General features: G+C 43.5%; 3 protein-coding genes and 1 pseudogene across 3 annotated transcripts; 2 read left to right on the top strand and 2 right to left on the bottom strand.

The window, feature by feature from the left end:
* Positions 1-1,664: 1,664 nt before the first annotated feature.
* LOC103713478 (putative L-type lectin-domain containing receptor kinase S.5) lies at positions 1,665-4,426 on the bottom strand (annotated as a pseudogene).
* A 4,417-nt stretch (positions 4,427-8,843) lies between these two features.
* Positions 8,844-9,458, top strand: LOC108511484 (chalcone--flavanone isomerase-like). The gene is made up of 2 exons (XM_088707866.1): positions 8,844-8,993; positions 9,246-9,458. Exons 1-2 carry the CDS (start codon positions 8,844-8,846, stop codon positions 9,456-9,458), a joined length of 363 nt encoding a protein of 120 aa, XP_088563992.1.
* Positions 9,459-11,640: 2,182 nt separating this feature from the next.
* Positions 11,641-12,877, top strand: LOC103713469 (Cysteine/Histidine-rich C1 domain family protein). The gene is made up of 2 exons (XM_017844228.5): positions 11,641-12,002; positions 12,194-12,877. The coding sequence occupies exons 1-2, from the start codon at positions 11,693-11,695 to the stop codon at positions 12,667-12,669; spliced, it is 786 nt and encodes a 261-aa protein (XP_017699717.4). The 5' UTR covers positions 11,641-11,692; the 3' UTR covers positions 12,670-12,877.
* A 1,142-nt stretch (positions 12,878-14,019) lies between these two features.
* On the bottom strand, positions 14,020-15,007 carry LOC103711798 (protein VACUOLELESS GAMETOPHYTES-like). The gene has a single exon (XM_008798086.6). It carries the CDS (start codon positions 14,906-14,908, stop codon positions 14,186-14,188), a length of 723 nt encoding a protein of 240 aa, XP_008796308.3. The 5' UTR covers positions 14,909-15,007; the 3' UTR covers positions 14,020-14,185.
* Positions 15,008-15,825: the final 818 nt, after the last annotated feature.

Below are 15,825 nucleotides of genomic sequence, written 5' to 3'. Positions count from 1 at the left end.
ATGATTTTTTTGGACATCTTTCAGAACTCTCGCCATCTCACCCTTGTTGCTCTGAAACTCTGCAAATCTGTTAGACATTGGAAGTTCAGCACCTCAAGAAGCATCTCTTTCCAATCTCTTGGCTGAAACTATGATCCTTCCAATCCTTATTTGTATTTTGTGATTGTATCCTAAGTCTCTCTTCACTTTAAATGCTTAATTGTTTTGCTGAATAGATACCTCTTGTTGAGAGGGCTGTATCTCATGTTCCATGGTCCCAGTCAATGTTCCCTTGTATTTGGGTGGAACACCCTCTTGTATCACTCCTCCAATCTGAAATAAAAGTCGGGTGGCACTTTTTCTGCCTCCCTTCACCTCAAAAAAAAAAAAAGGTTATATAAATATATGAAGTGTATACAGATGACAGCTGCCATGTTCCAAGAGCTAGGCCTCTGATGTGCGGTGGGCGCCGTTCTAGCTGCGCTTTTTTTTTTTTTTTTTTTTAGTACAACGGCTGTTTACACTGCTCTATTGTTAGTGTAACAAATAGAGTCGAAAAAAAAAGGAAGGCATAAATCTTGCTTCACTAACTGCCTAGTACTCTCCGCGAGCCATTTCTATGATCCTTCGTTCCAAAGTTCCAACTTTGTTCATCAAATTCCACCTTTGTTCATATGGAAAAGATTAGGTTTATCAGATTCCGCCTTGGTTTATCAAATTCCAGTTTTAGCATCAATAGTTGCCTGCCAAAACACCTCACCTGACATGACATGGATAGATTTTTTTCTGAACAAAATAAAATTTAGGAAGGGACAAGGGCAGAGCAGGCCTACATCCATACCTTTTTTTTTTTTTTTCCTCTTGATGCAACATCTATATCTTCTTGGTCAAAATATGTACCTGCTCTGTCCGCAAGGAGAACTTAAAATGCTTCTAGGAGGTGGCTCGCTATTGTATTTTATTTTTGAAATTTACATATTTATTTTTTGAATTGTTAATAGCATAACATTCATTGAAGAGAGTTGTTTTCAAAGACATGGCAGTGGTTTAGCAAAAAAGACATGGCAGAGGAAATAAAATTAGAAAAAATTAATGCCTTAATAACATATTAATCTCAAGACGCATATTTGTGTCATGCTGGTTCAGGAGCGCGCTATGAAAGGAATCACGTAGTAGCTACATAATTACTTTATGCCAAAATTGTGTTGCTATAAGACTAGCTATGATCATAGTCATATCAAATCATACTTATATTCAAAAACAATGCATGAATTTTACATGGAAGAAAACAAATGTTACAAGTAATATACTTATAATTATCATTTAACAGGACAACTTAGGTTTCTTCCATCAAAATGGTCATCAAATGGATCAAACCATATCAAAATTGAAGCTAACAAAGGGAAGTAAATTAAAAAAAAAGTTAATAGCTCGTACAGTGGACTGAATACTCATTGAATTGGATACAAAATAGATCAAAAATCTATCTAATAGAATCTAATAATTAAAAATTTATTTTTTAATTTAATTATTTTATTAAACAGATAATTTAATACAATTTACATTAGGTTGAAGCAAGTTAAAAAGATAAAATAAGAAAAAAAAATAAAGGTGGTTGGTGGGTCCTCCTCGCCCGACCCCCTGCCTCTATTCACACTTCGTCATGGTTATCTTGTTCTCCTCCTCATGGTTATTTTATACGGAAAATTACTTTCCCATCCCTCTAAAGACCCACTGTAACAGGAGGTCCCGGTCGCATTAACACTTTGACCGTCACATGGACTTGGACAAATCACTCGCTTCCACGGGTCCGCCCGAGGATGACGCAAAGTTGGAGGACGCCACAACGGTGCTGGCCAGCGTACTCGACTCCGGGGCTTCCTCCTCTTCCTCCTCCTCGACGATGGGTCCCACCGCCGGCCACATGAACGCCGGCTTGAACGGCGGCACCGCCGGCGGATCTACCGACCGGGAGATGATCTGGACGATGGCAGCTGTCTTCGGCCGCTCCGCCGGGAGGGGGTGGCTGCATGCTAGGCCAAGGAGGAGGAGCCGCTCGACGTCATCGGTCACGTAGTCGCCGGCGGCGGCGAGGCGGGGGTCGAGGGAGTCGAGGAGGCGGCCCTCCCGGTAAAGCTTCCAGACCCAGTCGGCGAGAACATGGAAGCCGGCGACGTCACAGCAGGGGCGGCGGCCGCAGACGGTCTCGAGGACTATGGCGCCGAAGGCGTAAACGTCGGTCTCGCGGGTGGCGCGGCCGGTGTGGAAGCACTCCGGGGCGACGTAGCCCACCGTGCCGGGGACGCCGCCGAGCTCGGGCTCGGTGTAGGAGGTCTTGTCGACGTCAATGGCGCGGGCGACGCCGAAGTCACCGAGGCGGGCGTGGAAGGTGGAATCCAGCATGATGTTGGAGGCCTTGATCGAGGTCGCGGTGCACCACCTTCTGGTCGTACTCGTTGTGAAGGTAGTGGAGGGCCGACGCCACGCCGGCAATAATGTTGGAACGCCGCTCGCAGCTGAGCAGAGGCTTGTCGTCGCCGCCGAAGAGGTGCTGGTCGAGGCTGCCGTTGGGCATGTAGTCGTAGACCAGGAGGAGGACGCATGCTTATGGCACCACCCTGCAGTAGTTGATCGCCATCACAGTTCTTAGTAGTCCTCCTCTAGGTCTCTAATTTATGTTTTCTTTCAAATTTCATTTTTCTATAGTTGTATAAATTTTCTCTACAGCAACACCCAACAGTTGTCGGGCAATTTTAACGTATTAAATTTCAAAGAAATATTTTTCCATGTCCCACGAGACATGGACCAGTTCATACCCGCCAACTCCATCTACCAGCCCCTCGGGACCGGCCTAAAAGATCTATTGCTAGAAATCCTACAGATTTACATGATAAGAAAAGGATATCTCAAGGTACTATCCGTAAAGCAAAGTTCAGAAAATTTAAGATCAACTGCTAATTAACACACACACACACACACAGAGAGAGGGAAAGGGAGATCTTAATTATGAGAAATTTACCAACTAAACGGACGAGATGCCTGTGGCGGAGGCGATTGATGATGCTGAGTTCGTGAATGAAGTCATCTAGACGACCCTCGCTGTTAGCCCTAGAAAACTTCTTCACGGCCACCTCGATCTTCTTTCCCGGCTGGTCTCCCGGCACCAGTCCCTTGTACACCACCCCATACCCCCCTTGTCCAAGCTTCAATTTCTCATCAAAGTTGTTAGTAGCCTTCTTTAACTCATCAAACATGAACTCCTTCGGTTGCCCCGGCAAGCTCTTCAACTTTTTGATCAACACACTGGGGTACTTGTGTCTCCCTGGCTTAAGCCTCTTACAAAAGTACCCCAGGAGCCCTGCTATTACTACACCGGCGAACACCGTAAGAGCGATCTCGAGGCCGACCATCCATCCGGCCGTGCCGCTTCTACCATCTTTGCCATGGGAGAGATCCTCTACGATTAAACTCCAAGAGAGAACGCAATGGAGCTGGTAGGCGATCCCGGTGGACGCCGAGAAGCCGAAGAAGGACTTCTGAAGAACGTGGGCGCCGAGGTCAAGCGAGGAATTAAGAACGGCTAAACTCGGCTTCCGGTGGCCCTGGACCGCCATGTACACCCAGATGTGGCGGCCGCCTCCATCGTAATCGATCCAGACGGTGTAGTTGGTGGCGTTCAACGGAGCGATGACGATGCCGAAGGGGCTCAGCGAGGCGGTAGCGTTGGAGACGACGCTGTTGACGTCGAGGCCGACGTGGTTGTCGTTGGGGTCGTAGGACTGCTTGACGTTGTCGAACTCGACGGCGACGAGGTGGTTGTTGGTGTCACCGTCGATGGTGGCGTTGGTGAGGCCGAGGAAGCCGGCGTCGCTGCCGTCGGGCATCTCGAGGGCCGGGGCAATGACGAAGGCCAAGCCCTCGCCCGGGTGGCTTTGCCGATACGGTAGAGGTTGATGGTGAAGGTGGTGTTGAAGGAGGCGACGCGCTTGCCTTCGGCGGCGGAGGAGGTGGCGGGGAGGTTCGCCTCTTGCCAGAGGATGAAGGGGTGGGCAAGGAGGACGCGGCCGGAATTATTGATGAAGTAGCCGACGTTGTTGAGGGTGTCGGAGGTGAGCTGGAGGACGTCATGGTTGATGATGGCGTCGTTGAGGACGATGAGGTCGGTATTGGCCTCGGATTTAGCGAAGACGGGGAAGGAGTAGTTGCGGTAGTTGGCGGTGTTCGCCACCCGGGAGTGTGTGGTGGTGGGGAGGCGGAGCTAGGAGCAGGAGTAGGAGGAGCGAGGCGTCGGCGCAGGCGGGGAGGCGGAGGAGGGTTAGAGGCGCGCCCATCTCAGGGCGAAACTGGGAGCGTGAAGAAGCTGGGGTTTGGTCCTTTTCACCGCAGAGAGCTACGCCCTTACGGAGTGCCGCCGAGGGCTCTCCCTCGCTTTCAAAACCGAGACCATCGCCTTCGGACACTAAATACCATAGTTTCGGAGAGGATGACGTGGGGATAATTCACTCATGCACGTTCCTCTGGCCAGCTCCGTTTTTAGCAGCTATCTAAATACTCGGAAGAGGATCCGGACTCGGATACCCTTCCTTTCATATTTATATCACAATATCTTTCCGAGTGTTTAAAGTAATTATTGTTAAATGAATATACTAATAGGCAGGGGCGGCCAAATGCACTTGGGGCCTAGAGCGAACTCACTGACTGAGCCTTTTTTTTTTTTAATAATAATAATAATAATAAATTTTTAATAAGTATAAAATATTTTAAAAATTTATTTAAAAATAATCCGTCTAGCTTTTTGAGATGCAAAATTATAAAAGAGAAAAAATAGAAAAAAAAATTTAACAAAATTATAGAAATTGTAACAAAATTAGAGGAATTAAACGCTGGATGCTGAAAATATAATCAAACAACAAAGGAGATTAGAAGAATCACACCGTATGTCGTGCTACTGACTCACTGTCACTATGTCACAGACTGACAGACTCAGTCTCACAGACAGTGAGACAGACGTGAGGCGGTGAGGGGACGGCCGGGCCCGCCGGGGTCACGGAACTACGGGAGCCGGGGCCAGGGAGGGAGGCGAGGAGGTCACGGCCTCATGGGAGCCGGCGCCGGGGGCGAGGAGCGGTGGAGGTCACGGGAGTGACGGCCTGACGGGGTCACGGGAGCCGGGGCCGGGGAGGGAGGCGACTGGCGAGGAGGTGGAGCCGTGGAGGTCACTGTGGCACTGCTTCACTGGTCACGACCCACGGAAGGCGGGAACCGGGGGCCTGGGAGGGACGCGAGGAGGTCGTAGCCTCGCAGGATCGCAGGGATGTCGGGGAGGCGGGGGCCGGGGAGGCAGTCAGGTGGAGGAGACGACCTCGCCGGCTCACTGGATTGAGCCGGACGGGCCGACGGGGTCACGGCCTCACGGAAGCCGGGGGCCCGGGAGGGAAGCGAGGAGGTCGCGGGAGGCGGGACCGCCGGATTGAGCCGGACAGGCCGACAGGGTCACGGCCTCACGGGAGCCGGGGGCCTGGGAGGGAGGCGAGGAGGTCATGGGCGGCGGGACCGCCTGGATGCCAGGGCCCAGGGAGGCGGGGAGGCGGACTGGCGGAGGCGCGGGCCGCGGAGCCGTGGAGGAGACGACCTAGCCACCCAGGCAGTCACGGAGCAGAATAGAAGAGGATTGAGGAGTGGAGCATGATGAGGATTTTAAAGAGAGCCAGAGAGGAATGATGGGCGATGGCCGATAGGAATATGGGATCAGGATTGAGGAGTGGAGGAGGAGTGGAGCACCCGCGTCTTGTCGAGGTAGTCGTTGGCTCCTGCGGCCTTACCTCTGCTCTACGGATACCGTAGCTAGGAGCGGGAGCTGGGAGGCTAGGAGCCTAGGATGCCATCGCGCGGGGGCCTTCTCTTGAGCCGGGGCCTTGGGCGACCGCCTAGGTCGCCTAAGGCTTGGGCCGCCCCTGCTAATAGGTGCACTAAAAACCTTTCTTACTGTCATTGTCCTTATTTATTACTAATAGTATGTTAATTTTTTGTTATTATTATTATTAAGATGATTATCTTTCTTAATTGTTAAGATGAGCATTTCCCTTTTTATTGACACTAGCTACAGTAAAATATATTATCTTTCTTACTTGCCATAATTTTATAATATTCATTTGGATCAAGCACAACCACCCCGTATTTGTATTTATTTCTTTCTTTGTTATTATTTTTTGTTATCATATCGATGATTCAAAGATTTAGATTTATTTAGAAATATAAAACAATAAATCTGAAGTTATTAATGTTGAAAAATAAAACTTTTGTTAATTTATATCAAGAATATTAATAATTGATCTAGGAGTATTAACTGTGGGTCATCTTGGCTACTATGGGAGGATTGGAAAAGATACATAAATGAGAACTGCCACATCAGAATGCTAAATCATCACGTGTTAAAATTTATGAGGCTATAACTTACCCAAACAATTTTTGATTGAGATATTCTTTTTTTTTTTGAAATTAGGTAACTTTTCAGGTTTTACAACATGACGATATCTCCTAAAGATGCAATGCACCCAACGATTAGAGCCAAATTTTATCATTTGGTCCGGAAATAGCCAAATCAAAGCAAAAATTTTTGTTTTAGGAAAGACTTTTAATGATACATATCACAAATTTGGAAAGAATTAGATAGAGTAATTGAAAGAAAAGTCAATATAGAAGATATGATATCCCTACTGTAGAATTTTAGTCTTTTTATGATTATTTTCACTCATCAGATCTATTTCCTAAAAAAAACTATGTTCCTTTTAACTATAAAAAAAATTCAACTTTTATTGTACAAGGATGCACCTCACTAGTATAAATAGAAATTATGTAACTCAGTTTATTATTCACTAATGAAAAAAAAAAGTCTAAATCTTACTTTTGCCCCCTTTTTTTATTTTTTCTAACTTTTTTAAAAGAATTCAAATGGAGCAGAATAGGAGAATTACTTTCTTCTCCTTGATCGAATCAATTACTATAGAAAATTCTATTGCTGAATCTCTTAATACCAAGTTAATCTCCAATCAAATGATCACAACTTATTAAGAAAAAGAGGTGATCCTTCTTAAATTCACATCTTAGAAACATTTGTTACCTATAAGTGGGAGAGTTTAGAAATGATTCTTGTTTTTTATTTTTATTATTCATTTTATAACCGGTAATTTTGTAATTTCTTTTAGAAAAATGTTTGAGGACGATGGTCATTTGCATGCGAAAAGTTGCCAGAACCGCTGCAACTAAACAAGAACTTGTGATTGGCACATCAATTATCATTAGCCATACAAACCCTTCTTTGCCACAGGTTAGCAATATGCATATAACCAGGCTCCAGATATATTACTTTTTATTTCCTTGGCACAATAATTTTCCATGCACTACATATGGATGCCAAAGTAATTTTAAGTGCTTTTAGAATGGGCGCAGCTAAATGTTTATGAACCAGAAAGTTTGATCTTAATTTGGTCTTGCTAATATGGTAGAAGGGGCGACAATGCTCAACTGTTTAACCCATTTAACTTGTATCAATTTACTGTAGATCATGATAGATTATTAATTTGTTTAATAGAATAGTCAGATTCATGTCTAAATTTATACGCGATCTATTTAATAAATAAATCAAGTTCAAGTTTCAATTTTTGATCTCTTCCGTATCCGGTCTGACCCAGCCTGATTGCCACCCCGTACTTGGCCAGCTTTTATGTTAAGACACCTACACAACGTGATAGGTCCCATAGGTAACCATGAGGTGAGTTGTTCCACAGCAGTAGAACAGTTGGGTAATCTTGATGGGTTCTCGATCCTTTCAATTTCTTTACTGGATATGATCTTGAATCAGAATTTTGGGTCCAGCAGAAAATGAGCATTTGAGAATTGGGGAGATATGAATTCGACAATTCGATCGTCAGGGATGTTGCCAAAGGACTCTTCTAAGGAAATGCTAAGTTTTGATTTTATGCATGATTTATGTTAGGATGCTACATTAATTATAACAGAGTATAAAGTTAATTATCCGGTGAGAGCACGCAGGCTTTTCCTTCCATGCTGATGTGTATTTGGCTATTTGCACATGCTATCGAAAAGCCACTGATAACTGATGACCTCAAGGGGAAAGAAGATACCCGTAGCTCTTGCTTTCTTTTCTGCATTTTCTTTTTGGGTCCATCAAAGGGGTCAAAACACAACCAACTAAAGTAAAAGCTAAAACCAAAGACCCAACCATAAACTAAACTCAGCCACAACAAGAGTTCTCATTTCGAGGGGAAGAATTTATGAAATGAGTTGGAAAGCTAGTGGTGCACTTTATGAGAACAGCCACCATCTTAAATGCTGAATAGTTAACAACAGGTTCAAAATTACTCGATTTCAATATATATATATATATATATATATATATATATCCATCATATGTTAGGATCTTTAGAAATTGAAGGAAAGATTTTGCTTCCATAAATATAGCTCTCTCTCTCTCTCTCTCTCTCTCTCTCTCTCTCTCTCTCTCTCTCTCTCTCTCTCTCTCTCTCTCTCTCTCTCTCTCTCTCTCTCTCTGGGTGGAAAGGGAGGCCAAAGCCATCCAAACTTTATACTATGTGTTTTTTTATCTATGAGTCCCCATCTTCGAGCTTCTTCAAAATCAACTTCGATAAATATGTCTTGCTGGGCGGCAGGAGGGGAGGTGCAGGCTTCGTTGTTAGGGGCTTGGATTTTAGGGCAATCGCAGCTGAGGTTGCCAATTGTTCGACATTTCAGTACCAGAGGCAGAGTTGAGAGCGGCTTAGTCTGAATTATGCTACGTTCGGCGTGCCTTACAGGAGAGAGAGAGGTCCTTCTGGAGGGCGATTATGCGACAGTCATTGGATGGATTCTACAGGTTTTGGGGAGGGGTCGGTGATTACCACTCACTTCTGAAAGATATTCGGGCCATGGTTAATGATGGAATGGTGCTTCAAGCGAAGCATGTGTTTACAGAGACCAATGGGGCCGTGGATTGGGTGACGTCCTTTGTTGCAAACCACTATGGGGATCACCTCTAGGTGGGAGAGGCGGAGTTGCCCAGTGCTCTCCGTGATGTATTATTTTTTGATTTTTTTGGCTGTATCCGTATACGTTATGCATGATACTACCGTTTTCACCCAAAAGAAGAAGAAGAAGAAGGAGGAAGTGCATATTTGCGGCGCTCTCTCTCTCTCTCTCTCTCACACACACACACACACACATCTCGTCTTCTATGTTCTCCTACTTAGATTGCATCCTCGGAGGATGGGTCGATGCCTGAAGCTGGGCGTGGGGTTATAGAGAACAAAGCTCTGTGCGTTGCAATTCTGGAGTCCATAATAGGAGAGCATGGGGTCTCCCCTGCAGCAGAGAGGAGTTTGGCGGTGCGACTGTCGGAGCGCTTGAAGGAATCCCAGGATGGAGAGGAGAAGGTGGGGAATCCGGTGCCTGTGAGAGCATGATTCCGATATAACATGGTAAGAGGTGGTTGTCGTTGTTGTATCGGTGTGAAATACTGTGGGCTGTCACGGTGAAATCGTTCCAGTGTTTCCTTTTTCCCATGCCCCACGAGGGGTGCCATCTTGTCACAGTGAAATCGTTCCGGTGTTTCCTTTTTCCCATGCCCCACGAGGGGTGCCATCTTGTTTCTTCTATAAAACTTCTACCTTGGTATAAACAGTAGTTTATCTAATAATAAGGCCTTTTGCAATGCTGTGAATAGATAAATGATAAATGTTATGCTTTCACAAGAGGATAACCAGTTAGATACTTTAGGTTCCAAATGAGATCGTTGCAAGGCCTCCCTATCGCAAGGTTGTTTATAAGGGCTACCTCAGAAGGTTATTAACTCTTGGCATCATGCCCAATCTTTGTGGCTCATATATTCCAACCTGCCGAGAGAACTTCCTGCCTGCAGAAAGCTATTTGCACTGCAAGCTGATCGAATCCGGGTCTGGTCCCTTCAAGGATATATGGAGATCAGAATTCTAGACTTCTTTCCGGTCTATTCCAGTCTAAGTCTAGATTAGGGATGGAAATGAGCTCACGCTGGGCTTTAGGCTAGGCCTAAAAGAGTTCAAATCAAATTTGTTCTTAAATACAGAGACTATTTATTTTTTGGATAGGACTCAAGTATATCATTAGCCTGACTTAGGTGTGACCTGAACCCAAGCCCGAACAAGGCTCGAAACGGAGCGTGAATTCATCTTTAAGCCGAAATCAATTTATCTTTGTATGTTGTTATTTAGATAAAATAACAAGCAAGTAAAGGATATATTAAAATAAAGCAAGTAAACAATATTAGCTTATGAGATATAAAACAGTCTCTAATGAGAACGCTGCCACTTAAAAAATCGTAAAAGGCAACTTGATCTTATTTGGACTATTGGTTCCTACAAGAATTATATCATATGTTTTTATTAGAAAAATGGATTATGTTGTTGATTTGGATATATCTTATTTTGGAACAGGACTAACATGATGAATAACTAAGAAATCAGTACAAGGTCTTTTAGCAAGTTTTCACCATATGGTATAAAATGCAAAGTTTTGCGCAGCTTTAGTGGACTCCTATAAAATGAGACTAACTGGTTAGTGATGGTCAGTCTATTGTGGCCCATATGGCTCGCTTTGGGTGGATGCTTCATCATGAATCTGCTTCTAGTCACTTTGTCCATAATGATTATTGTAGTGAAAAATAAATGCCAGCATTATCTTCTCCTCTGGTTATATTATTCTACAGCTATTGGTCAAATGCCATTCCTATTTTGGTAATAGAATTTAGTCTCTTATACGTCCTTTGTGAGAGCCTATGCGGGCATATGTTTAGTCTCACATTAATTATTCACCGAGGAGATCTTAGGTACTTATACAAAACTAAGAAACTCAAAAAATACCTTTCAAATAGCCTTTTTAAATAAGGTTCTGGCTTATGAAAATAATGATACCAAAGCGAACTCGGCTCATGACCCATGTGGATTAGGGAATGCTATAGCACAGGCTTATTGAGACTGACTACGAGTCGATCATGGTGTTTGTGATTGAATTTAAATGAATTTGGACTCTTAACCTGATGAGGATATTAGGGTTTGAACGAAGGGAGTATACAAGGATCTGTGCGGACATGTATCTAGTCCCATATCGGTTATTCACCGGAAAAATTTTGGATACTTATACATGATTAAGAAACTCAAAAGAAACTTTTAACGGCACGGACAAAAAGTACAATCAGAAATGCATTAACAAGGTTAATGGTTGGCCTTCAAGATTGGTCTCCTGTCCTTGTTAAGGATCAATGTGTTGGATGCTTGCTAGCTCATAGTGGATATATTGTCAAAATAGAATTTCCCTTTTTCCTTTTGTCATGTTTACATTTCATGTTATTCGCTAGTTTCTGAAGGGACTTACATAAATAGGATATTTTCAGAGAAAACATACGTATTAACGGTGATGAGCAATATAATTAGGACATAGGACAAGAGGTGTTTTCTTCAAAAAATGGACTTGGCTGGTAAAAGTGAGCATCATTGTTATCAGAGATTTGGAAGAAACTCTGAATACAGCTGTTGATGTGTTAGTTCAATAATTGGAATCTGTGCCAAATCGCATTAGAAAGTGCCTTTTGTGGGTATAAATTCTCTGGGGCTTTCGTTCCTTGTGACCTATCTGGAAAAGAGTTCTCTAGGAAGGGGGCAGCATGTGCAGTCGTGCTGTCAAGAAATCACCAAAATTTATCACTAGATCGCCTTCAATGGATCTTCCAGCCACTCCAAAAACAAACCCGGGGGAACAGATCCTCCATTTTAGCCATCCACAGCACCCTTTAGTTCAAGTCAGTTACCCCTACCTCTTTACATGCATGGGATGCAAAGAATATGGTGCAGGAAAAAGGTTTAGGTGCCAGATATGTGGGTTTGATCTGCATGATTTCTGCGCACTTGCTCCTCCCTCTCTACATAACCATCCTTTGCACCACAAACACCAGCTTGTGTTTTTCCCAAAACCAGGTAGATCTCTTCATGCATGCAACGTACTTGGTTAGAATGAATGTGCAAGGAATCACATCTTGCAGAAGCAACGTTGCATTTGTTTTCTAATTGGTCGTGTCGATCCGTTTGGTCATTTTTTTTCGGTCTCCATTTCAGTTCAATTTTATTCTTCAATGTTATGCTTATATCTCTTGATGTGGAACATGAAGGTGGATTTCTTCGCTCGAAATGTGATGTCTGTGGCAAACCTGCCAAAGGATTTGCCTTTCGTTGCAGCTCGTGCAGTTTTGAGATGCATCCTTGCTGTGCTATGATGTCTAGGGAAATGAAGTTCTCGACTCACCAGCATCCCTTGACTCTTTCACCACCTACGGCAATCATGGGAGGTGATTCGAGCTTTGCCTGTGAGGTGTGCCAAAGGAAAAGGTCTGGCCAGGTTTATTGTTGCATGGCTTGTGGTTATTATCTTCATGCTGTCTGCGCAAAAGATATGATTAATGGGCTTCATGTCCATGGCATTAGGCCTCCTGAAAAATCTAACATGCTCGGGGCGGCGGCTAAGCTTGCAACTCAGGCCATATTTGGAATCATTGGAGATCTGATTGAAGGAATTGGAGAAGGCATTGGGGAAGCAATCATCGATGACCTTGGGACAGGTCGAAGCAAAAGTATCAGAACTAAATAGAGATTGGCAGAAATGATAGACAAACTGGAGAAAGGGGAATGTGTTCGAGAATTTGGAAATTCTGGGACCAGTGAGAATAAAACAGCCATGGATATGTCTGCTAGTTTATGATGTAATTGCTCTTGTTCTTCAATATCATTAAGTGTGTGTTTTCAAACTTGTCGGTGGTTTGTATATTGTAATTCGTGTCTTGACTTAATAATTTAATATGAAGCTTGTTTTGCATCTAAATTATGCATGAAAAGTTGCAGAAACTATCAATGAGATATAAAAGATCTTGGGCTAAATCCATTTATGTTGAGTGAAGCACATATTGGTACAATTACAGGCCACCAAGTTAAGTCACAGTGGTTTCATATTGTAATCAGGAATTATATGGTTTCTGTTAATGTTGGCGGAATCTTGTTAGCAGATATTGAAAGCAAAGAGAACTATTACATAACTTTGGGGTGACAGTGATCCTTGAACTCTCTCGGAGAATATCTCATGTGAAAATAATAAGAACGATGACATAGATGAAGAAAAAGAGAAATGAAGAAGGCAGATAAGAAAACAGCAAATAAGGATAACGGTCATCATGATGTCATGATGACTCTGTCTTGATATCATGATTATATACTACATACGAATTAAAATCTTGGATTTTTCTCAGAATCTCTGTAACTTTTTCCCTGAAAAGTTCGATAGTGCAAGTGCGACTCTTGTTAGCTCTGGATTTTTGCTAAAAGAAATGTCCACATGATCATTGGAAACTGATATCGTTATGTAGATTCGCCCTGATCTTCCAAGATGATTCGGCTCCTTTTCACACCCTCCCTTCCACATACACACACACACAGGAGAAAAGGAAGGAAGAAAGTAAATGCTAGTATAGCATTTTATGCTTGACATGAGGGAAGATATTAGCACTCTTTATCTTGCAATCTCTTCCCTGTATTTTTAGGGGGCATATCTGTACTAATTACAGAATGGAGTGCGATTTATGCTCCCACAACACAACAGGAAGAAATGTGTTCTTCAGTATTAATCATAAAGCACAAAGCCATGGTTATGATTTATAGCTTGCAGTGATGCAGGATAGTATTTAACATGACATTCATACAGATGATAGAAAAGGATAATTAAAGATGAGGTTTCACCTACCTAATGCTGATTGGAGATAACTTTGTTGGAGAATATACAAAGGACAGAGTAAATATCAACTGGCCATACATTAAACTCTCTTTAATTATTATTTTTTGGCCTATGATGGTGTCAACAACACCTCCCACTTCTACCTCTTCTTTTCTTATCCTTCAACCTACATTAAACTGAAATCATCCAAACCATTTGTTGCTTAACAAGAGTATATAATGTTTTAAGGTCATTTCAGCACCCTTTATTCATTTCGGATCACAGGATATATACAAGACGATAGCCATAAACAAGCAACACATAACCAACATACTTAATACCAACATAAGAACAGAGCAACAGACATCAATGATCTTGAACTTGTTATCATGAATACTAATTTCTACTTGGATATGAAAGCCCCTATAACTGCAGCAATTATAGCTGTTGGATCTCCAAGGATGGCTGAGATGATAATACGGAGTGCACCGCTGGCAATCTGGCAGCATCTTCTTACCTTCCCCACTCTCCCCCTGTGGTGGTTCTGCATTGTCCCTCGAAGGCTTGGAATCCTTGGTTGAATCTCTCTGACCTTGTTCTTGTCCAAGTTCAGATATATAGCTTGCCAGCTCTCCGCAAGCAGTTCTTTGACGCATGACACATGAAGGTTGTAGTTCTTGCACTCAGATCTGTATGACCAGCCCAACCCCTTGCGCCCGCAGCGGTGGCAAGGGCTCGAGAGCTTGAGGCAAAGATAAAAGTTGTGCTCCCCATCATCGAGTTGCTGCGGGAGGTTTGCGCAGCATGGATGGAGGTCGAAACCACACCTGCTGCAATGGTACACAAAGCCCGGCACATCCTTCCCGCATGCATCACATATCCTCATCCCCAGGCCAGGAGGCTTGCTATAGAATCGGAATTCGCATCTCTTGTAGAAGGCATGCTTGATGGTGGCTGGTGCAAGGGCGCATGCCTTGTGGAGATCAAAATCGCACATGTCGCACTTGTACTTGAGGCCGATGCCTGCTTCCTTGCAGCCATCGCAGCGAAACGGGACTTCGGTGTATTCGATCTTGAGCTTGTGCTGAGGGTGGATGGGGTGGCAGATCTCCTTGTCCAGCTTCATGCTTTCTTGGCCTTCTCCTTCCTGGCCGGCTCTTCCTTTTCCCAGATTGTGCAAGAAACAGATTGAGTTTGAGTGAAGCTAGTTTAGAAAGTGTTATGGAACAGTAAAAGCAAATTCTCTAGTAACATTATAGAAGAATCTGCTTTGCTTAGTTGGAACAGAAGAGAATAACTTTGGGGCATGTGGCTACAATAAACTTGAAAAAGGGTTGAATGAAGGGTCAAGAAAGCAATTCAAGAGAATAAATGCCAAAGAGACAAGAAGGGTTAACTTTGCCCAGATGCTGAGATGGGAAGTCCTGCTTTGTAATAATCTGGAATATGGGTCCTCTGTGCTGAATTGAAATACAATAGGGCTTCGGGCTATCATAAAATATTCCGAGTATAGTCTCTTATTCTTTGCTCACTAGATGAGACAGAATGCTTTGGGTTTAAGTAAATCTGAACATTTTGCATCTTTATTAACTTAACCATCTCTGATCTATAAGATCCGAGGGAAAAGCAGTATTACAGATTGCTCTTCTTTTGATGCTCATTTTATCTTTTCCAATGCATCAAAAAAATTTATCTTTTTCTAAATGTAAGTTATCTGAAGGTAGCAATTATCAATTCTTCTATCCATCATATACAATTATATATAGATCAGCCTCCTGAGAACGAAAACCAGTAAATTAAGGGGCACTCCAACGCTTGCCATTCAATGCATATTCAAACTACCATGTGCTCCCTCCGCTGTGGGAGACGCTGGAGCATATGCTTCGGTACCTGCGTGAGTCTACTCGGAGGTCGACTTCTGCTGAGACAGGTACTATAGTGGCTTACTTAGCCTATCATATTTGGCTGGACAGGAACGATCGCGTGTTCGAGGGCGAGCGATCGTTCCCTCGAGTTGTGATTGAGAGAGCCCTATGGCAGGCG

This window comes from Phoenix dactylifera, chromosome 11 (assembly GCF_051530095.1).
Source record: "Phoenix dactylifera cultivar Ajwa chromosome 11, Ajwa_hap1_PhDact_Kaust_v1.1, whole genome shotgun sequence".
NCBI lineage: Eukaryota > Viridiplantae > Streptophyta > Magnoliopsida > Arecales > Arecaceae > Phoenix > Phoenix dactylifera.
This window is presented reverse-complemented; position numbering and strand designations above follow the sequence as displayed.